This window comes from Mobula birostris, chromosome 16, assembly GCF_030028105.1.
Source record: "Mobula birostris isolate sMobBir1 chromosome 16, sMobBir1.hap1, whole genome shotgun sequence".
Classification (NCBI taxonomy): Eukaryota; Metazoa; Chordata; class Chondrichthyes; order Myliobatiformes; family Myliobatidae; genus Mobula; species Mobula birostris.
This window is the reverse complement of record NC_092385.1, coordinates 72,992,862-73,016,718: the sequence shown is the minus strand read 5'-3', so window position 1 is coordinate 73,016,718 and position 23,857 is coordinate 72,992,862. Positions and strand designations below refer to the sequence as shown.

General features: G+C 40.9%; 2 protein-coding genes across 7 annotated transcripts in view; both read left to right on the top strand.

Annotated features, from left to right (window-relative positions):
• Positions 1 to 10,891, top strand: part of LOC140211222 (hyaluronidase-1-like) — a 46,061-nt gene extending 35,170 nt beyond the window's left edge. For 3 of the 4 annotated variants that reach the window (XM_072280835.1, XM_072280836.1, XM_072280837.1), the window contains exons 3-5: positions 660 to 1,643; positions 4,351 to 4,440; positions 6,877 to 10,891. In XM_072280835.1, the coding sequence (XP_072136936.1) occupies positions 660 to 1,643; positions 4,351 to 4,440; positions 6,877 to 7,200 (1,398 nt within the window). In that variant the 3' untranslated portion in view covers positions 7,201 to 10,891. The remainder of the gene's footprint in view (positions 1 to 659; positions 1,644 to 4,350; positions 4,441 to 6,876) is intronic. The other variant, XM_072280839.1, reaches the window with a different exon arrangement.
• An 8,726-nt stretch (positions 10,892 to 19,617) lies between these two features.
• Positions 19,618 to 23,857, top strand: part of LOC140211220 (interferon-related developmental regulator 2-like) — a 46,578-nt gene continuing 42,338 nt past the window's right edge. For 2 of the 3 annotated variants that reach the window (XM_072280834.1, XM_072280833.1), the window contains exon 1: positions 19,618 to 19,887. In XM_072280834.1, coding sequence (XP_072136935.1) covers positions 19,851 to 19,887 — 37 coding nt within the window. In that variant the 5' untranslated portion in view covers positions 19,618 to 19,850. Of the gene's footprint in view, positions 19,888 to 21,584; positions 21,645 to 23,857 lie in introns of all 3 variants that reach the window. The other variant, XM_072280832.1, reaches the window with a different exon arrangement.

Below are 23,857 nucleotides of genomic sequence, written 5' to 3'. Positions count from 1 at the left end.
TGGTAGGCTGATTCATTGGGTGAGACTTAGGAACTATGGAGCCACACGCTCAGGAAAAGATGTTTGCAAATAATTTGGAATTTTCTACCTTGGAATGTTTTATTTATTTGTTGAATGTATTCAAGGATCAAAACGATAGAAATTTGAACACAGATTGAATTGAGGGATATAGGGTCAAACAAGAAAGTGCACCTTAGTTGTAATATTACATTAGTTCCAGCACTGGAAGTGCCTCATGCTCCTGATTATCCCACTAAAGCAGCTGTCTCCAATTTTTACATCCTCCCCCCACCTAGCCCCATCTGTATTTTTATTCATTTTTGCTCTTTCCTCTATCCTCTTGTCTACTTCAATCTATTGTAGACTTGCCTCTCTCTCCCAGCTCCAGTTCAACTTCCCTCCCTGACCTAGTACTACTTGCCTATAATCAACAATTCCTTTCCTCCTACAGTTGCTGCTCCACCTGTTGAGTTTTTCCAACAGATTATTTGTTACTGCAGATTCCAACATCTGCAATCTCTTATGTTTCCATTTGCCATAACGTTACTGAATGACAGAGAAGACTTAAGGGTCAACTGTTATGACTTACAGAGTGTAATTACTTCTGTGTGAAAATTTCTTCAGTTTCCAATAGGTTTATTTTAATTCATATCTTACAGAATGATCCGATCAGAAAGAGTTCATCTGCCATTGAAGAAAGAACCGGAGTCATGGTATCCAGTCTTGCATTATCCCTGTGCACCTTATTTTTCCTCTCGACCTATCCAGACATAATATGGGGAGAAGCATTCAAGCCAGCAGCAGCCTCACCAGTGATCCACAATAAGCCATTCATTGTGGTCTGGAACACGCCTTCTGCACGCTGTAAAACTAAGTTTAACATTGAGCTGGATCTGAATGTTTTTGATATTGTTGAAAATGAAAATGAGAGCTTTGTGGGCAAAAATATCACTATATTCTATAAGTTAAAATTGGGTCGTTACCCATTCTACACTAAGGATTTGATTCCAGTGAATGATGGCCTTGTCCAGATTGCCAGTCTGACTGAACACCTCAAGAAGGCTGCAGAAGACATTAATAATATACTGGATGTGGACTTTCATGGCCTTGCTGTGATAGATTGGGAAGAATGGCGACCACTCTGGGACCGTGACTGGGGATTTATGCGTATCTACAGGAAAAAATCTGAAGAATTGGTTAGAAGCAAATTCCCTTATTTACCTGAAAGTAAGGTTGTCCAGTTAGCCAAAGAGGAATTTGAAAATGCTGCAAAAAAATTTATGAGTGAAACACTAAAACTAGGACAGAAACTGAGACCAAAGGGATTCTGGGGCTTCTATAAATTCCCAGAATGCTACAATTACTTTAAAGAGGATGCATCAACCAACTACACAGGCCACTGCAATCCAAAAAATATTCCAAGAAATAACCAACTATCGTGGCTCTGGAAAGTATCTCAAATCCTGTATCCCAGCATCTACATCAAAGAGGATATGAAGTCCACAATTAATACTCAAAAATTTGTTCACTATCAAATTAAGGAGGCCCTCCGTGTTGCTGCCCTTAATCAAGTCAGTGAATCCCTGCCTGTTTTGGCATATGCCAGATTTGTGTATGTACATTCACTTGACTTCCTTACTGAGGTAAGTAAGAAAGTAGTAAGTAAGATGAAAGGTCTTTCATAGAACATCTTGCCCAAAGTGAAAGGGCATTCAAGTTGATTCAGCTACCATAGACTGAGTGATGAAATCCCAGTTTTGTTCTCAGTGATTTGACTATTTGAGCAATCCTTCTAATATGGATAGGTTACATACCTAAAAAATAAAGAGAAAGATAATGCCAGTCTGTCCCTTAAGTCAGATCGTGCTGATCCAATCTTGGCATTAACATTGTTTTCTCCCTCTCTACCCATGCTCGGGAGCAGGCAAAGATTGGGAGAAAAGGTGGGAAGAAGCAAAATTCTTCCTTGGTTACACTACACTGCGTGAAAATAACTAGGACTGGCTTGCTTCAATTTACATAGAGCCTTGAACTCTGGGATTCCTTGTCAGGAATTGCAAAAGAGACTTGACCCAACTGCAGAGCAACTGAGATGATTTAGCTGTGAGCAATAACTTTAATAATAAACTGCAAAATAAGAAGCCATTAGGGGCCATAAAACAAGAGAACACGTACTTAACTCAACAGGGCCACAAGATAACTGAAGGCTAGCTGGTTCATTTGCATGTGTTGACATGATTTCCTTCAAGCAAATGAAATCTGCTGGGTCAGTTGTCAGTTGTCAGGATATGCAGAAGGAGGTTTGACCGAAAAGCAGAACAGTGGAGATAATTTACCAGTAAATGGTATTATACTAATAAACTGCAAAATAGCAATCCGCAAAGGGCCATAGAAAAAGGTGAATGAAGGCAAGGTACAACTGGTTTGGTCGCCGGCCGCTCGACCATGATTTTCGGTCAGGCGCCGGACGCTCGGAGAGATTTGTTGAGGGGCGAGCGCCCAGCGCTCAGCTGGGGGCCATGGTCGAGTGGTCGGCGACTTGGGCCGGCTCCCCCACCAGACTTAGTCTGGTGAGGAGGGTGTGAGGACACCCAGCAGGACTAAAAACAAACAAGACCTGACAAAGGGCGGATGAGCTTCTTGTGAGCCAACGGCCATCTTCCGTGGAAGAGATTAAAGCCTCACCATGTATCTACGAATTGTATGCTATGCACCTAGTTAGAAGAGATATGATGAACATGGGTGCTGCACCGTGTGCCTGGACCTGCCCAAGGCCACCGCCTAAGGAAGGGCCGAGCTCAAAGAAGCGGCCGCAGCTGGAGGCCGACACGGCCTCAGGCTCGAGTTCGGCGGGGGCAGCAGCGGGCGGTGCCAAGGTGGCCAGTGAGAACAAACTGGAGGAGAGGCTGTACTCGGTGCTTTTGCAAGATCGAAGAAGATGGAAGTGCATAGCCACCAACCCTGGATTCGAGACAGCACCCACTGACTGACTGACAACCGGTTGAGGCTAGCTGGTTCAAGTGAGTGAACAAGGGCTGTGGATGAGAGCTGAGTCGGAAACAAGTGGCAGGTGATTCCTGTTAGCTGGGTGGAGACTGGGAAGTACCTGCCTGTGCAAGTCTAAAATTCACTCCCTTAATCTTTTTTCTTCAACTTTTGGTCACCTGTGTCAATATGTCGTATGTATTTTGTATCTATTTATTTGATAACTCATTGAGATATATTATTTTGGTCAAAGTTCTATATGAAAGCAAGGTTTTGCTTTAGGATGATTGTCCAGGATGGCCATGAAGTCTTTGCCACAGGTTAGGCAGAAGCTGTTTGATGAGTGGGTAACTTGGGAGGTGATGCACTTCCCAAACGTTTCACACAAGGCTTCTATATACTCCTCACCAATGAACACAAGTCTTAACCTTTCTTTCAAGTACTCCTTCTCCATTTTGATTCTTCACTAGCCAGGGATTCCAACAGTAGATAGAGATGGTTCTCAGAACAGATTAAAAACGATACCTAAATGTAAAGGTTAAAGGACAACTAGGTACTCCTGTACAGAGTAATTGGCCCAGTGAAGTAACCATTTTGAGTTCTAATGCGGTGGAGTAGATTTTCCTTTGGAGATACACTGAGGAATATTTCTGAACCGCTCCTCCACAATAAGATTCTCTCCACCACAGCTTGTCCAGGAGTCATGGGAAGCATACAGCTCAGCTCCTGTAAATGAGCAGGCATTTTGAAATCTTTCCACTTTTCCATTAACAGAAGCCAAGATATCAATGCCTTCCGAAAGGATGGGTTGTAGGTGAATCAGTAGATTAGTAAGTTGACAGTCCAAGAAGCCTATTGAGTCTGGGTGAGAGAATATTCTTGTGGGCCACTTACTGTATTACTATTAGCCTAAAATAAACCAAGTGAGGCATCCTGTGTGAAAGCTGTGTGTGGAGGAAAACCGAAGCATACAAACTTTTCATCACCTTTTAACATGTGGTTCAAGATCATTGGAGAGCTTCTCCATTTCATTGGCTTTCTTACGGTGCTGTTTTTCTGTAAAGAACTAGAGACATAAGTTTAAGATAAGGAAGAGGAGTTTTAAAAGGAACCTGAGGAGGAATATTCTTCACACAGAAGCATATTGCTGAAAACAGGTATACTCACAATATCTAAAGGAACACAAGGAACACATGAATTGCCAGTGTATTGAAGGCTGGTAATTGGGAGTTTAGATCAATAACTGATGGTCATGGGCGTGATGAGCTGTAGGACCTTTTTCTGTGCTGTATGACTTAATAACTATGAAAAAGGATGATCCAAACAATATATGGTATATAATTAGCAACTTTTTTTTTCTTCCAGGCAGACTTGATACACACCATTGGGGAGAGTGCTGCCATGGGAACTTGTGGAGTGGTTCTATGGGGGGACATGGAGATCTCACGCACCGTGGTGAGTATTTCATTCTCATAGCAGTAAATAATTTCAGGCAAATAGTGCAGCAGTTTTGATACAGTGGAATACAAGAAAATGGAATGTTTTATATTTTCAATTACATCATGATGTTTTGCGATCATGAACATGTTTAATAGGCATACAGCTCAATAAAGGCAAATATGTTGGACCAGGTTAATGAAGGCTTAGTCTAAATCAAAGTGGCAGAGTCTAGTGACACTGGATCTCCAGTAATGAGATCAATAAATAAGTTGCCCAGGTGTACTGTACAAATCCAACCTGGCCAAGTAACACCTCATGAGGCTACTCTGTATCATCAGCAAAGTTATGGAGGGGGTGGTCAACGGTACTATCAGGCGGCTCTTGTTTAACAACAACCTGCTCACAGAAGGACAGTTTGGGTTCCACCAAAGTCACTCAGCTCCTGATCTCATTACAGCCTTTGTCTAAAAGTGGACAAAAGGGCTGAACTCCAGAGGTGAAGTATGAGTGACTGCCATTGACATCAAGGCAGAATTTGATCGAGTATGCAATCCAACTGAACTGGAGTCAATGGGAATTGGGGGGAAAGTCTCTGCAGGCTGGAATCAAACCTAGTGCAAAGGATGGTGGCTATGGTGGTTGGAGGTCCATAATTTCAGCTACAAGACATATCTCCAGGAATTCCTCAGGGTAGTGACTCAAGTCCAACCACCTTCAGCTGCTTTATCAGTGATCTTCCTTTAATCAAAGGGTCAGACATAAAGATGTTTGCTGATGACTGCACAAATACTTAGTACCATTTCTGACTCTTTGGATAATGAAGCAGCCCACATCTACAGCACTAAGACGTGGACAGGCCTGGGCTGATAGATGGCAAGTTACATTCACACTACATAAGTGCTACATACTAATAAAATGCCACAAGAGAAAATCCAGGTATCAACTTCATTCAATATATGACCATCACTAAATCTCCCACTATCAATATCCTGGGGTTACGAATGGCCAGAAACTGAACTGCAGTAGCCATACACGGGGCGCCACAGTAGGGTAGCAGTTAGCACAATGCTATTACAGTTCAGGGTGTCGGAATTAAGAGTTTAATCCTGGTGTCCTCTGTAAGGAGTCTCTGTACATCCTCCCCGTGGAATTCATGGGTTTTTCCAGGTGCTCCCGTTTCCTCCCCAGCCCAAAGACCTACTGGGTAGTATAATTGGTCATTGTAAGTTATCCTATGATAAGGTAGGGCTAAATCGATAGGTTGTAGGGTTTGCTGAGTGGCACGTCTCAAAAGACTGGAAGGGCCTAATTCCACTGTATATTTATTTATTTAGAAATACATAAAGTAGCTACAAGAGCAGGTCAGAGGCTTGGAATTCAGTGTCAGTAACTTGCCTCCTATCTCCTCAAAGTTTGCCACTATCTACAAGGCTCAAGTCAGGATGAGAGCAGCTTCAATAACACTCAAGAAGCTCAAATCATAGAGGACGAAGCAGCCTTCTAAGTAGGCACAATCATTCACTTACTCTACCATGAAGCACTCCACCACTCACTCCAGTTTGTACCAGGTTCCCCTGTAGCAACTCACTAAAATTCCTCAGACCTTCCAAACCAACCACCTCTACTAGCTAGAAGGGCAATGGCAGCAAATGCATGGGAACACCACTACATGTTGTTGCCCTCTGTTGGACTCTGATGTTTAATCCAAGGCTCTTTCAGAGTTAGAAAAGAAGTCCAAAACTTGTTGCTTCAAGATTGTTTTACTAAGCATTGATAGAACAAAGGAAAGTTGAACAGAATGACAGAGGGCTACTAAGCACAGTGATAGAGAAAGGAACTAAGATGGTGCCTAGCATAGAACAGCTTTTTTTTAAACCACAGAGATAAGGAAATTCCATTCAAATTTAAAGGTAAGAATTAACCAATTAGAAAGCTATTATTCAAGTTAACCAGTGATAAAGCACTTATTCAAACAATGCAGTATAAAGAAGCTTCCAGAGCTTCCCAAAATTATACTTTGTATAACCACTAGAAGCATATTAAACTTACAGATACATATAAAAACTACGTAAAATACAAGCAGAGAAGGCAGAGAGGCAACAAATCAGCCGTGATGGAATGGCAGAGGTGACCTGATGGACTGAATGGTCTAATTCTGCTCCTATATATTTTGGTCATAAACTCTAGCTGTGAGCTACATTCTGTATTCCACAATGAACCACCACAGAACTTATTAGCAGTTTTCTTCATTCACAATGTCTCAAAATCCAGGTCAAGTTATCAATTGGGATCTCTTCATGGATTAAAGAGCCTACATGCAAACCTAGAAATCCTTTAGAATGTCTGGAGCTCTAAAATTTTATGACTTTTTTCCTGTAAAGTTGAGTGTTAAATCAGTGGTTAAGTGTTCTAATGCAGGTTTTCATTTTGTGTTTTATGCTTTTCTATTAGGAGAGGTGTGAAGCACTGAAAGATTACATTAATCAGGAGCTTGGAAGATATGTTCTCAATACCACTACAGCTGCTATTTTATGCAGCAAAGTTATGTGCGGTGGCCATGGACGATGTGTGCGGCAAGACCCTGAATCCCAAAGCTATCTACATCTCAGTCCCAGAAGTTTTGAGATTATCTCTGTTCTTACATCCTCTGGCTCTGCATTAACAGCTCGTGGAGCCTTGCATTTGGAAGATGTGCAAAGCATGAAAGAGCAGTTCAAATGCCACTGCTATAAGGGATGGATGGGAGCTTATTGCCAAGAAACATCATTAATATAGTGAGAAATCAGTAGTTGTTTATCCTTCCCATTTTTAAATTCCTGGAAATGGTAATTCATACTTAAAACAATCATGTGCCTTACATTTTTATCTATGTCAATATGTACTAAGTTGTTCAGCTCAGTGATCGGACTTAATGGAAATACCTCAGCACCAATAGTAATTTGTAAACCATTATTGTAATATTAATGCAAAATTGCATCAGTGAAACCACACACCTGCTGAGTGAGCAGATCTCTTTGATAACACTTTCATGGAACGCAATATATGACCTTTCTACAAGGCTTGCTCCTTAATGATTGGCATTAAAAATGGTTCACAATGCAATTTTGATATTATCTGGAGGAAAGAGAAAGTAATCACAAAACTAAATCAGCTTGAAACTTGATGGATGAATACTGCAGACACTTTAGAATAGCTGTGTTTCTTTCAAGTTAACACTTGTAATGGCAGATGAGTGCCTCATCATTGATTCGATATTGTCTAGATTTCAGCAGTTGCTAATAAGGTTGGAAGTTACAAAGGCCTTTTTTGGTGCAAACTGATTTACTTTGCTTCCCTTCCCCGAGTCTACCTGCCATACTATATCCATTCTGGTATTTCAATTTGTTGGATATGCACTCGGAGTCTGTATCTCAGAATTCCACAAGGGGCTGGTCTTCCAATGCCCATTTCTTCCTCTACGGGACAGCTGGCAACCCTATGTTCAAGTTCAACAGTGCATGACAGGGAATGAGGAAAGATGCAGCTGACTCATATCGTTTCCTCGCAGCCCGGTAGCACATGTTCTGCGGCCCACTGTGCTAAAGGTTCTTCCTCAACCTACCTCTCAGGGGAAGAGTTTATAAGAGCCGTTAAGTGCAATGAAAATGTCTTCAGTTCTCCTCTAGTCCTTCCAGTTTGTACAGCTAATAATTATTAACTGAAAATTGATCCTTAACATGCACAGTGTAGATCTCTCACAAAAGAAAATGCTTCGGCCGAATCTGCTTCCCATATTACATAAAAGCAATCTCAACCTTTCATTTTAACTACATTTTACAAGCCCATTAAGTGCTTGTAAATCTGCCTTGTACACCTACTAGTACTTGAATATCCATAAACATAGACTTAGGAGCAGAATTATTTGGCCCATTGAGTCCGCTCCACTATTCCATTATGGCCGATTTACTATACCTGTCAATCCCATTCTCCTGCCTTCTCCTCGTAGCCTTTGACACCGTGACCAACCAAAAACCTATCAACCTCTGCTTTAAATATATTCAATGACCTTGCCTCCACAGCCACAAGTGGCAATGAATCCCGCAGATTCACTACCCCGGCTAAAGAAATTCCTCCTCATCTCTATTCTAAAAGGATGTCCTTCTGTTCTGAGGCTGTACCCTCTGGTTCTAGACTCTGCCACGATAGCAGATAACAATGTGGCTAGAACTATATGCTGTACTCTACCTGTTCCCTAAATTGGTTTTATACAATTTTACTAGTCTCTTTGCTCTCATGGGTTTTGACTTGACCATTAAAAGAAATTATTCCATATCTTTTCTTGTCTACTTTATCTGCCTATGTTTTTAACTCAGAGATCAATAGATCTCTGGTGGCACCTGGAATAAAGAATTGTTGCATCTTTTTTCCCTTCTTATGGCATCACAATTATATAGAAGTGTATGTTTACTTATTTCTCATTAACTAATTATCCTGAACTAAGAGGAATTGCAGAACAGAGCCCTTTGGTTATCATGGAATACCATGCTCTAAATGTGGGGTTTAGATCAATCCTGTTGAGAGCTATAGTAGGAAATTATGAAGTACAGTGAATTCTGGTTATTTGGGCCAGCCTTTTATTTGGGATAACTCTTAAAAGACAAAAACTAATTGAGGAAATAGCCAGGATTCCCTTCATTTATTTGGGACACTATTCGCTTAATTGGGGCAGGAGAATGTTGCCAAACAGTTTCTAACCAGTATGAGACATGTGTACCTGTATGACCATTAGGTACTACATCATGCTTAATCTCTGATATGCGCATAAGGAACATTAACAACTTGGCTGAGATAGCAAATGGAGGCACTTGCAGTATAGGAACAGTGCAGATCATCTTATTGCTTGATGTAAAAATAAACTATTAAATTTATTCATTCATTTACTTTTTGGTTGCACACAATATTCAAAAAAATCTACAAGATATATCTGTATGCTGTATACAATCTGTATTCTGCAACCTTTGATACTTTACAGCATCATTGTTCAACAGTTACATTATTCTGCTGCAACTATACTTATACAATTGACAAAGTGTTTGATGCATTAATATAATGCAATATAAAAAGGTGGAATATAGTTAAATAGCTTTGATTCCTCCCACTTTCTAAGTTCCTGGTCTCATCATTGCTGCTTATGCTCAGTGAGAAGAAAAGTCCAGGTTGAGTGTTTGTTCTCTCAAGCTCAAGTTCAGTTTATGTCAGTCAACAGTACACATATATATGGCTAAACAAAACAACATTCCTCTGGACTAAGGTACACAACACAGCACATTAACTCACATACAATAAACATAAAGTAATATTACCACAAATAATAAGCTGTATTTACGACACAAGTGAAAAAGTAAACAATATAACAATACTGGCACTTTATGCATGATGAGACCTGGGTGCTGGCTATGGGTTCAATAGTCTTATGGCCTGGGGAAGAAGCTGTTTCCCATCATAACAGTTCCTGTCCTAATCTTGCCTAATGCTAGGGGGATCAAAAAGATTGTTGGATGGACGAGAGGGATCACTGACAATGCTAAGGGCCCTACATACGCAGCATGCCTTATAAACGTCTCTGATGGGTGGAACACAGATCCTGACGCTACTCTCAACAGTCCTCATAACCCTTTGTAGGAACCTGTGGTCCTTACACAGTCATCAATAGTTAAGAGTAACATATATGAACACAGGAACAGAGGAAGGCCATCTGACCCCTCAAGCCAGCTTTGTCACTCATTAAGATAATATCATTTTCCAGGCCCAACTTTCATTCCTTGATCCCATTAATGTCCAGAGATCTAACTTTCTTTGCTTGAAATGAAAAGCAGGAAAGAGAATGAGGAAGAATATATCTTAAGAAGGGAAAATCCAAATGCCAAAAAAGCTTATAATTAATTATTAATAAACATTTATGCATTACAAATTATGTATTCCATTAATAGTGTATGATCAGCAATAGATTAAAGGGAACTTGGGAGATAGTCCTGTTTTTAGTACTTAGTTTGAAGGCGATACAAGAACCTTTGTATGTAATGTGTTGGAATTTGTAATGGATAATGTTTGAGTACTTAATAAATATTCTGCCGAGTATTGTGGGCATAATATATTGGTGCTGGAATGCGTATGGCAACACTTGCAGGTTACCCCATGCACATCCTTAGATTCTGTTGATTCTTAATGCAAACAACACATTTCACTGTATGTTTCAATGTACATTTGGTCAATAAAGAATCTGAATTCTAAATCAAGAAATCAAATAATTTGCTGGTGATATATTTCTAAAGGTAAAATTGATAGGAAGCAGAGCCATGTGCATCTTCAAGAACGGAGGCATCAATATTTGGAGTAACATATATGACATAACAAATTGAATTTATTTTAGAGATACAGCACAGAATAGGCCCTTCGAGCCATGCCACCAAGCAGCCTTCAATTTAACCCTGGCCTAATCATGGGACAACTTAGAATGACCAATTAACCTACTAACTAAGGATCTGAAGAAGGCCGTCTGCCCCCTCAAGCCAGCTTTACCTTTCACTAAGATAATGCCATTTTCGCATCTAGAGAGGATAAGATACGTTATCAAGGACAGACTCAAGGAATTTGAAAAAATCTGGCAACATTACTGTTGTATTTAGAAGAGACCGACAGCTGAACTAAGTGTGGGGGGCAGTAGGACCTAAACAGCGCATACGGGAGGGGTGAGGGGAAGGTAGGACTGGGAAGGGGAAAGAAGACGGGGTGGTAGGGTTTCCTTTGTTTTATGCTTGTTTACTATACATATATTCATTTGATTTTCATTATGTTGTTATAAGAAAGAAAAGAAAAAAGCAGCATTGTACTTTAGGACATTGTCAGTTGTGGTTAAGCTGATGTTGCTTCACAATAAAAACATTTGAAACAAAAAAGGATAATGCCATTTTCAGCACCAACCTTCATCCCTTGATTCCAGAGATCTAACTTTCTCTGTTTGAAATGAAAATGATAACTGAGCATTCACAACTCCCCAAGTTACAGAATTCCAAAGTTTAATAATCTCTAAGTGAAAAAAAACCTCCTCAACTCAGTTTTAAATAACTTACCCCCTTTTTCTGAAACTGGGTCTCTTGGCCCTGGATTCTAAAACCAGAGGAGACATCCACCCTGCATCTGGCCCATCAAGCTCTTTAAAGTTTCTGTATGCTTTGATGTGATCTCTTTCTTCCAAAATCCAGAGGCGACAGTCACCATCTAGTCATTCTATCTTCACATAGTGAACAACCAGACCTAGAACCCTTCTAGTGAATCTTCATTGTATTGTATCCATAGTAAGCATATACTTTCAAGGTCAAACCTGAACCCAATACTCAATATCTGGTCTCACCAAGGCACTACTCAACTGCAATTAGCCTTCCTTACTCCTGTATTCAAATCCCTTGTTATCAAGTTCAAGTCCAGTTTATTGTCATTCATGTATACCACCAAACGAAACTACATTCCTCCCAACCAAGGTGCACAACACAGTACATATAACTCACACATAACACATAAAGTAATACTACCTCAAATAAATTAACAAATAATAAGGTGCATTTATGATACAAGTTAAAAAGTTAACAGTATAATGCTACTGGCTCTTTGTACAAAATGAGACTGTATGATGAGATTCATACATGGTGACAGGGTGTTCTTACTGCTTGTGGGAGGAAGCTGCTTCCCATCCTAACAGTTCTTATTGGTAAGGGGTCAAATAGATTGTTGGACAGATGGGACGAATGCTAAATGCTCTACGTACACAGTGTGCTGATAAATATCTCCAATGGGTAGAAGGGAGACCTTGATGATTCTCTCAGCCCTCACAGTCCTCTATAGGCTCTTGCAGTCAGATGCCTTGCAATTCCTGTACTAGATAGTGATGCAGCTAGTCAGGACACTCTTGATGGTACCCCTGTAAAAATTGGTTAGTATGGGGGGGGTGGGGAGGAGGAGAGTCTCGCTTGTTGTAGTCTCCTCTGGAAGTGGAGGCACTGCTGGGCTTTCTTTACAAGAGATAATGTTGGGGGACTAGGTGAGATCATCCATTATGTGCACTCCTGGAAACTTTGTGCATTTCTCTCCATGGAGGAGCCATGTGTATGTGCAGTGAGGAGTGGTCAGCCTGCATCTTCCTCAAGTCCACGATCATCCTTTTGGTCTTATCCAGTGAGACTCAAGTTGTGCTTGCACCATTTTATCGGCCGCTCTATCTCTTCTCTGTACACTGTCTTGTTGATGAGGCCGACCATTGATTTGTCATCAATGAACTTGATCAAATCAAATCAAGCTTAATTATTATTCAAACCATACATGGATACAGTTGAACAAGATAACATTCCTTTGAGGCCAAGCTGCATAACATACATTCAAAATAGGGAGAGAAAGAGAGAAAAAAACACACACATTATTACACAGGAAAACACATGCTAGTCCAAGTCCCTGAGCGACATGCAAATTGATGGTACAGCTCTCAATAATCCAGCCTGTCATTCCACTGGTCAAGCACTGCAGGGCAGCACAGACAGAGGAAGCCAGCTCCCAACCTAGCATGGATGCCACGCTACAATGCCTCCAGCGTCTTTTCCACTGGACTGCAGCAGCAAGTAAATTCAACAGATGATTCAGTTTGAACTGGCTCTAGCATTGCAACCATGCATCAGCAACAATTGAAAGTTAATATACCATTTGCCCACTTCGTTGTTTGCTGCACTTTCAGAATCAGGTTTATTATCACCGGCATGTGCCATGAAATTTGTTAACTTTGCAGCAGCTGTTCAATGCAATACATAAATTAGAAGAAAATAATAATAATAAGTAAATCAATTACAGTATACATATTTTGAATAGATAAAAAAACTATGCAAAAAACGGAAATAATATATATTTGGACCTCCCCCTGACCCTCCCACTTTCAAATCTCTTACTAGTTCTTTCTTCAGTTAGTCGTGACGAAGGGTCTCGGCCCGAAACGTTGACTGTACCTCTTCCTAGAGATGCTGCCTGGCCTGCTGCGTTCACCAGTAACTTTGATGTGTGTTGCTGTAGTTTTCAAGGGTTCGATGCATAATGGTTTTCAATGATTTGTTATTGCAAGTCTCTTTCAGCACAACAGTTCTCAAATACCATTACATGCGCTATTTTTAGTTGAAAATTCAGAATTTCTATTGTGGTTAATGTGGGTCTTTGAAGTGTATAGTGTGGTCTCACTATTAAAACAAGTTACCTTATGATTAGATATTTGTTATTTTGCCACTCTTTTAAGTCAAAATTTCTGTGTGTGTCAAAGCTTATGTTAAGGCTGAGAAAACTAAAAGGATTATCAGCATGAAAACTAAAAGCAAATTGACTTTTATAACACTATATTTGTAAGAACCTCAGAAACTGCCAACAGAAAAACATTATTTTGACTGTTGCAACATAACTGCAATCTGTGGCCAATCTCATACCTTGGAGTCTCCCAGTTAAATATGGTAAAATGATTGATTTTTAAGTTATTATTCCATAGTTAAGAAAACTTAAAATGCCACACCAAAGCTAACTTAACTAGTTCTACTACGTTTCAAAGTCTGACTTGTGGTGATTCTAAAGGTCAGTTACAAAGGAGTGCGTAACAGTTCTTTCCTCACCACAAAACAGAGCTAACCAATACGCAAATGAAAAGTCAGCACAAATATGATTCAATTTTTTTCAAATGACAGTGCTGCTGTTAAATATTTCATTACACTAAAGTTTGGAGTTGAGAAAAGCTCTTGCAATTAGTTGAAATGTAAACTGGGTGCATTACAGAGATCAAGGATTTCTGATATTTACCATACTTCTATTTTTAACATCCCCCTTTCTCCTAAATCAGATAATTAGGTCTCCTAAAAATATAAAATAGTCTCAATTGCTCAATCCCCTGTGTGAACCCAGAGAATCTACTGTGCCTGAAAACTACATTTTTTATGATTTACATACAGTCTATGAAACAGCTCAGACTTGACCTCTGATACTGTCTGTGTGCTATTTTTTTGTTCTTGGGACCACATACATTTCTTCTAGGTGCTCCATTTCCCTCCCCCCAACCCACATCCTCAACACATTGGCCACTGTAAACTACCCCTATTCCGCAGATGATTGGTTGAATCGGTGGGGGGGGGGGGGGGGGGGAGGAAGAGAATCAGGGGGTAATAAGATGGAAATTAGTAGTATAAATTGATAAACACATACAAAAAGCTGGAGAAACTCAGCAAGCCAGACAGCATCTATGGAGTGGAATAAACAGTCGATCTCTCAGGCTGAGGCCATTCACCCGGAGGATTGGAAAGAAAGGAGGCAGAAGCCAGAATAATTATGCGGGGGAGTGGAAAGTTTACGGCTTTCATCTGGTGATGAGAGGGAAGGTAGGTGGGTGAGGGAGGTGTGGATGAAGAGAGAAGCTGGGAGGTGGTAGGTAGAAGTGTTAAAGGGCTGAAGAAAAAGGAATTTAATAGAACAGGACAATGGGCCATGGAAGGAGGAAGAGAACCAGAGGGCTGTGATGGTCAGTTGAGAAGGGGTGTAATAAATATTCACTGTTCTGGACCAAACTCAGCTTTCTAAGCACATAACAGCTGTGAGCTTCTGAAGATCAAAGTTGAATAAGTTAAACTTGTTAAAAAGTTTAATAAGCTAAGTTTTTGAATAAGCAACACCAATACCTCTGCAGAAAAGCCTGTGAAAAGTAGTGGATTTGGCTCAGTCCATTACAAGTAAAGCCCTCCCCATCATTGAGCACACCTGCATGAAACGCACCCATCATCAGGGACCTCTATCATCCAGGCCATGATCTCTTCTTGCTGCTGCCATCGGGAAGAAGATACAGGAGCCTTAGGATTCGCACCACCAAGTTCAGTAACAGTTATTACCCCTCAACCAATGGCTGTTGAACCAGAGGGGATAACTTCATTCGGCTTCTCTCACCCCATCACTGAACTGGACTTCCTTTCAAGAACTCTTCGTCTCATGATCTTGATATTTATTGCCTTTTTTTGTTTCTTTTTGTATTTGTAGTTTCTTGTTTTTTTTTTGCACATTGCTGTCCGTCCTCTTGAGTGTGGTCTTTCATTAATTCTATTGTGTTCCTTGTACTTACTGTGATTGCCCACAAGAAAATGAATCTCAGGGTTGTATATGGTGACATACATGTAATTTGATAATAAATTAACTTTGAACTTTCCAACCAATATCCTCTGTTAGGCATAAACGGGAGTCAGTCTTCAGTTCTTATGGAAATGGCAAGCAGTAATCAGCTTGAAATTAAAAAAGACTGCTTTGCAAACAAGCACCACATAGAGCCACAGACTTGCTGGCCCCACGGCACCTGATCTAACTGCTGAAGAGTTGCAGTATAAGGCAATGAGTTACTTAATTTGACTTGTTTCAAAACAGACAATGCAGGATAAGTTAGTTAGTTCAAGGAAGCTTGCAAACTAGTTTGATATTATCACTTAGCATTTGTGTACTTATAGTCAGCTTTACAGCATTAATTGTGGGTACCTGGATCTCTGACTCCAGAGCTTTTAGACCACTTGTGTTGAAAGGTATCTGAAAAAAAAATCACATATGTGTGAAGTCACGCTAGTGGCAATGATAAAGTTTAATGGAATGGGAGATTCTCAGATCCCTGTAAACAATGAATTAAGTACTGACTATGTCTGTGACTGCAGTGTGTTTGAATAATGTCTCACAGCTGCCTTCTTTGGAGCAAGATAATTACAGTTCGCCCAGATCCACATAAGATGTCTCTGGGCTTTTCACACCTTTTGATTTTGACAAAAAGCAGTACCTGAAGGAAATTAGACAGAACATTCCTTTCTTAATTAAAACATAAATTTGACGGATGTTCTTATCTTTGTATTAAGTTGTGGCTCCAGCAAACCAGGTAGGACATTCTTTTCTTTAACTAAGATGGCTGGAGTGTCTAACAAATTGATTGTACTTTTATATCAATAGTCCATTGACTTGGCCGGAATAATTATCAAACTGATTGTTCTTTCGAATCGGTGGCCTTATAACTTCTGACAATTCTGACATCGGGTAGTGAACTTGTAGAACTGCTGGGGAGATGAGAAAGGGTCTCTCCCTGATGTCGGGTCCAATTTCACTCGCCAGCTGAGTTCCAAGAAATAAACCGGTGAAAAGATAAGTACCGATCTTTTTGTGTTGTCGTTATTTGATCCAGCAAAGTTACATTTACTGCAAAGGCAGTATAAATTTAGAGAGTAGTTCAGGCTTTTTAAGAATGGCTAAGGAACATCAAGAAGAATGACAGAAACGTGGGATGAACTAGAATCCATTCCTTTTCCTTCAGTGTGGTTCTTCTGTGGCTTGTGGGTATGACATTTTAGCCTATAGGAATTGAATCTGTTTTTTAAATCCTTTGTGTTTTAGAAATTGTAATTTGGAAGCTTTTTAAGATATAAATACTCTGAGTTTTAAATGTGCTTTAAGAGTGTTGTTTGGATTTAAATGTGCATTACTGAAAATAAATGAACTGTGTTTAAACTACTTAGTTAGCTGGAAGTATCTTCTCCTTGGTAGGGAAGGGGGACCCACCACTCGAATAGTGGTTATTGACAGCTAACCTGTTCATTGGGGATAAACAGGGAAATGACCTAGTTTTTGAAGATTGGGTAGTTATATTATAACCTTCCTCAATGAAGGTACCTGTGGCTAGTTTAATCCAATAGAGTTTAAGGTCTTCATTTGCAATTAGAACTTCACGGTCAGCAAACCCAACACCAGCACAGGGATGAGAGGGAAACAGAATGGGGAATGGAAAAAAAGGGAGGGTGAGGGGAATAAATTACTGTAAATTGGAGAAATGGATTTTCAGGCCATTAGGTTGGAGTCTACTCAGCTGGAACATGATGTTCCTCTTCTTTTTGTGAAGTTTAATGGTGGTTGGCAGACCAACATAAGGCACATTATTGCTATGCACTGAGTTAAGTGTGGACCAAAAAGACAGGAATTACACCCACTATTCTTCGCCCCCTCCACAAAAAAAGTCAATAAGTCTATATAATATCAAAAAGTCTTACGCTTTTCAGAAAATCAAATATGCACATATACATTACGATGGCAGTGATCTCATAACGTTCCATGTTAAACTGCGACTGTCCCAAAGGTTTCAATTTAGCAATTAGATTAACACACATCAAAGTTGCTGGTGAACGCAGCAGGCCAGGCAGCATCTCTAGGAAGAGGTACAGTCGACGTTTCAGGCTGAGACCCTTCGTCAGGACTAACTGAAGGAAGAGTTAGTAAGAGATTTGAAAGTGGGAGGGGGAGGGGGGAGATCCAAAATGATAGGAGAAGACAGGAGGGGGAGGGATGGAGCCAAAAGCTGGACAGGTGATTGGCAAAAGGGATATGAGAGGATCATGGGACAGGAGGTCCGGGGAGAAAGACAAGGGGGAGGGGGAACCAGAGGATGGGTAAGGGGTATATTCAGAGGGACAGAGGGAGAAGAAGGAGAGTGAGAGAAAGAATGTGTGTATAAAAATAAATAACGGATGGGGTACAAGGGGGAGGTGGGGCATTAGCAGAGGTTAGAGAAGTCAATGCTCATGCCATCAGGTTGGAGGCTACCCAGACGGAATATAAGGTGTTGTTCCTCCAACCTGAGTGCGGCTTCATCTTTACAGTAGAGGACGCCGTGGATAGACATGTCAGAATGGGAATGGGATGTGGAATTAAAATGTGTGGCCACTGGGAGATCCTGCTTTCTCTGGTGGACATGGCATGAACATCGACTTCTCTAACTTCCGCTAATGCCCCACCTCCCCCTCGTACCCCATCCGTTATTTATTTTTATACACACATTCTTTCTCTCACTCTCCTTTTTCTCCCTCTGTCCCTCTGACTATACCCCTTGCCCATCCTCTGGTTCCCCCCTCCCCTTTCCTTCTCCCTGGGCCTCCTGTCCCCTGATCCTCTCATATCCCTTTTGCCAATTACCTGTCCAGCTCTTGGCTCCATCCCTCCCCCTCCTGTCTTCTCCTATCATTTTGGATCTCCCCCTCCCCCTCCCACTTTCAAATCCCTTACTCACTCTTCCTTCAGTTAGTCCTGACGAAGGGTCTCGGCCTGAAACGTCGACTGCACCTCTTCCTAGAGATGCTGCCTGGCCTGCTGCGTTCACCAGCAACTTTGACGTGTGTTGCTTGAATTTCCAGCATCTGCAGAATCCCTGTTGTTAGCGATTAGATGTTCCTTTGCACCTTATAGGGTCTGCATTCAAAAATATATACTACACTGTTTCTTGACTAGATGCCTGTAACATGCCTATTAATTCTAAACAGGGAATTCAACCTTATATTTCCACTACATAAACACACAAGTATAACTTTTTCTCTCCTTTTATACCCATCTCCCACCATCTTGATTTTTTATATAAATACTATTCTTTCTATTCCTTATCCCAACTTTGTTGCCACAGTGACTGAACAAACGTTTCAATTGTGGATTTCATCTCTCCCTTATATAAAGGCACCATTACATTGATATCTTTAATGCTAAATTATCGTTTGATAAGAATATCTGCCAATTCGTTTACTTCAACCTCAATATGCGCAGGAACCCATGAAATGCATTGACAGCAGCCTCAACAGATGTTGCCTAATCTTAAGAAGAAATTCTGGCTTATAATTTTAAATATCTGTTCTAATAGATATCAAAACTGAGAACGCATTGGAACACAGAAGTACATAATCAGGGGTACTTCTTCGACCCATTCCAAGCATAAAATAGGAGCAATCACCTCAGACGTAAATACTGATAAAAATACGAGGGGTTCCTCCTCCTACCCGATTTGACCGGACGGCGGTGGTCACGTGACCGGCTCCGTGGCGGGAAGCGGCTGACTTTGAAAATCACGCGCAGCGTTGTCCGGCTTGGCGCGGTGAAACCTCGTGGTCTTGCAGCGCACCGGCCGGCGAGTCCTCAGCCCGCCTCTTCCTCATTCAGGCGTCAATCAGGATTGTGTGTTTATGCCTGCGTAATGCTCGCGGCGCTTATCGGGATTTGTAGTGTTTCTATTGGGGACGCGCTGTCGGCATGTACCATCCGCTCTGCCAAAACGGACTGCACCTCCCGTCAGACGCTGCGGTGCAGGCCGAGCGGGGAAGGTAGAGTGTGGGTGTCGGAGGAAAGATGGTGGAAGTTTGCGCGTGGTTCTCCCGTCATTATACCCAGAAAATCAACAGTAACAATAAACATATTGGCAACCAACCGACACATTCGTTGTTAGCAGATCTCAGTTGTGTGAAATCCAACGCCAGGTCGTACAGGTTGCCTTCTGTTGGCTGATAAAGGGCCTCGCGAGTGAGACCGATTCGGAACGCCGGCTCCCGATAGCAGCGATGCCAAAAACACGAGGCCGGTGTGGCCAAAACAAGGGTGAGAACTGGGGTCAGAGTTCATTTACCGGGCTGTGAACTGAGGACAAAGTTCAGTTTGCTTTGCTGGTTGGTTGCAGCTGAGGATGAAGGTCAGGGTCCAGTTCTTGGCGGAGGGTGAGATGAGTATGTAACGGGACCAGACTCCACTATCTCCCGGGACACGGCCTTGTCCCTTCCAGAGGTGAGAGCTGATGTCAGGGGTCAGTCTCCATCGTCGGCGAAAGTTGGTTTTAGGGAAACCGTATCGAATGGGCTAGCTCTTGCATCGTCCATTAAGTAAGATTCATTGGTCGAGGTTCAGTACACACTTCTCTATTATTTTTTCGTGGTCCTGATGCTGCTTGCAAAACCAACATTTGTATCTATCTGCAGATTTTCTTTTGTTTATATTCTTCCCCTAGTTCCCCTACTATGGTGAGTGACGGGGTCAGTGTGATTGTCAAGTAGATTTCATGGGCTGAAAGTTTGCTCGTACACTGGTTTGTGTGTTTGGTGTGGGTTCAGTATACTGTATCGCTGGTATGACGTCTGTGTTAGAATTTGGTATTTGGTGTGTTAGGTATTAGTCGCATGCTGTATTTACAATTGATTTCTGGTTATGTAGCGAGAGGAAGACTAGCTCTTACGTTTGATATGTTCACGAATGAGTTTTCATAGTGCCCTGACAGTTGTGGTAGCGGCTGAAGACTGAATTGTAGATATTGTGCTTCAATATCATTGGGACTTGATATCAGGACATGGGGATAAATGAGTACCTGTTGTGAGAGCAGATTATACCCTTTGACACCTTACATATTTAACTGCCTGTCAAAATAACTCGAACATAATTATTGCATCTGACTGCAGTGGGTTATTGATATCAGCTACTGCAGAAATAACTTTACTCTCAAATCCCTTTAAAATTGCTTCCTATCATCTTAAGCGATGCTTTTTTTGATAACCCAACCATGTGAAAAAGTGTTTAATTTTATTTATTGATGCAGCATGTTGCAGGCCCTTCCGGTTTTAAACCTAACCTAATGACAGGACAATTTACAATGACCAATTAACCTACTAACCAGTATGTCTTTGGACTGAAGGAAGAAACCAGAGCATTTTGAGGAAAGAAGCACAACCTTCTTACAGGCGGTGCCAGAATTGAATTCCAATGCCCCAGCTGTAATAGCATCATGCTAAGCACCACACTTTTTGATGATCTTTCTATGCCTCTTGTAATATTATAAGCCTCTATCAGGTCACCCTCAATCTCCTTTGTTCCAGGGAAAATCTCTCCCCATGATTAAAGTCTCCCAATTTGGACAACATCTTACCACACTAATATAGCAGTCAGTGGCTGTTGGAAGCCAATCACTTGTGTTCTTGAATACCATTGCAGTAGTTTCCAGGAGAGCATCCCAAATAATGATGTTATAGAAAGAAAGAGCAAAGCTTGAGCAACTTGGAATAATATGTGTCAAGATGTAGTTATGTTCCGTAAATTCCAAATTTGACCTGGGATGTGTAATATTAGATAGGGGCTGAGGAATGAGCAACAATAATATAACAATTCATTCTCATAAATTCTGTTTGATGGGCAGTTTAATTAGTTCATTTTCCCCCACCGTCAATGTTGCCACAACCAATAGGAAGCAGGATGATCATGGAAACAATTAAAATAAAAATTTAAAGTTCTTTTCCAACTTTGTTTCTTGACAGGCTCTTTAAGACATGAACTTCTGCAGCTGAAGGTTTCAGCCAGAGCAGCTCAGCTGGAAGGTACATAGTCTGGCTATAATATGCTTGGTGCAAAACTACTACTGCTTCCTCATTATGTCACTGGTTTGGAAGAATTTAGTAATCCTGTTGTCATGAATTCAAAGAAAACATTAAACTATAGAACCTCGCAAAACTTCAGTGGTCTATTGTGTAAAATTGCTAGTCATTGAATCTCTACAAATAGACCAGAATGTTCAGATTTTGATCCTTAATTCATATTTGATAGTCACTTTCTGCCAGCATAAAAATCAGCCAAATATCATAATCACATTCATTAAATCAGCAGTTGCTGATTATCCAATAACAACAAAGTGTAAGTTGGTCCTTGTGCATATTGGGTGAGAACAAAATATGCCTTGTGTAGTTTAAGTAGATGGCCACTTTAATTTCCATGCTTTAAAGTTAAAATTGAGTCTGCAGCGTGCTGCCATTAGTAATGGCAATGGCCTTTTTAAAAAGGGACAACCAATTAAACCCAAATTATTTATTAGTCTTTATTGTTTTCCTAGTTATCTTCATCTTCAGCTGCATTTTACCCAGAATAATTATGTCAAGGGAGGTAGAATATCAGCATATCTATGATGAAATTACTCACTTCACACATCCTCCAGTGACCTCAACAAGAAAATGTTGGGGCAGCATGGTAGCTTAACAGTGCCAGTAATCACTGTTACCTGTACAGAATTTGTATTTGCTTGCTATGACTGTGGCGCAGACTTAATTTGGTAGCATGGGCTGCTACCATGTGGCATCTAAATTATTAAAAATGCTGGTGGGTAGGTGTAATTAAAAGGGGAGATTTTTTTTTACGAGATACAGCCCGGAATAGGCCCTTCCGGTGCTTTGAGCCATGCTACCCAGCAACTGCTGATTTAACCCTAGCCTAATCACAAGACAATTTTACAATGACCAATTAACCTACTAACCAGAACATCTTTGGACTTCGGAGGAAACCAGAGGACCCAGAGAGAAAACATACATTCCATGGGGAGGGCATACAAACCCCTTAAAGATGTCATTGGAATTGAACTTCAAACTCTGGCAGCCTGAGCTGTAATAGTGTCATGATAAATTAAGGAATGCCTGATTTTTGATCTTGAAAACAAAGAAAACTAAAGAGTTAACAGTGCTCTACTGGAACTAAGCAAATGTAAACTACTTGTTTTGTTCCTTTTTTCCCCTATTGATTTTCATGACTGAGCAAAAGTAGTATAAGGTTCATTTTGAATTTTTCTCCATTCTTTGAAGTTGTTGACATCTGACCATTAATTGAGGCCCCAGGCATTTGTCATCTTCCAGTGTTTGGGTGTAGTATCAACATCCCGCCAAACAGAAACAGACACATTGGCCAAGCTCATCCATGCAGACAAAGATGAGAATTTACACAACCAATTTTCCATTGTTTGGCCTACCTTTCTTCCTTTCTCATCCATGTACTTCGCAAATATTTGTTAACTGTAATTGTACCTGCCTGGGTGTGGAAAAACTTGTCCCTTGGATCTCCCTTAAATATTTCCATTCTTACAATAAACAATGACCTCTAGTCTTAGACTCCCCTATCCAAGGAAAGAGACTGTGGCTACTCTCTTTATCCCCTATTATTTATACACCCCTATAAGGATGCTCCTCCACCACCCTGCACTCCAGTAAAAATTGTCCCAGCTTCTCTAATTTCTTTATAATTAAACCCCTTCGCTGCGGGCAACATCCTGGTAAAACTCTTCTGCGTTATTTCTACCGTTACTACAGCCTTTCTAAAATGTGACCAGAGCTGCACACAGTATTGTAAATATGGCCTAACCAGTATCTTGTACAGTTGAGCATCCCAATTCTTGTACTTGTTACTCCTGCATATGAAGGCAAGCAAGCTAAATAATTCTGTCACTTCCTTATTTACCTCTGTCACTATTTTCAGGGAGCTATGAGCTTGCACTCCAATGTCCCTATCTATCAAAACTTTTAAGGTTCCTGCCATTTACTGTAAATGTCTGACTAGTATTAGATAGCTCAAAATGCATTACTTCACATTTAGCTGAATTAAATCCCACTTGCCCCTGCTCAGCTGATGTATGTCCTGGTGTGTCCTTGGGCAGCCATCCTTGCTAATCAGATAACAAGCATTTTCATCACATATATATAGTCTCAGCACTGACCATGTATTATAGCACTGATTATGTATTCCTGTCAGTTAATAAGGCCCTCCCCACACCACT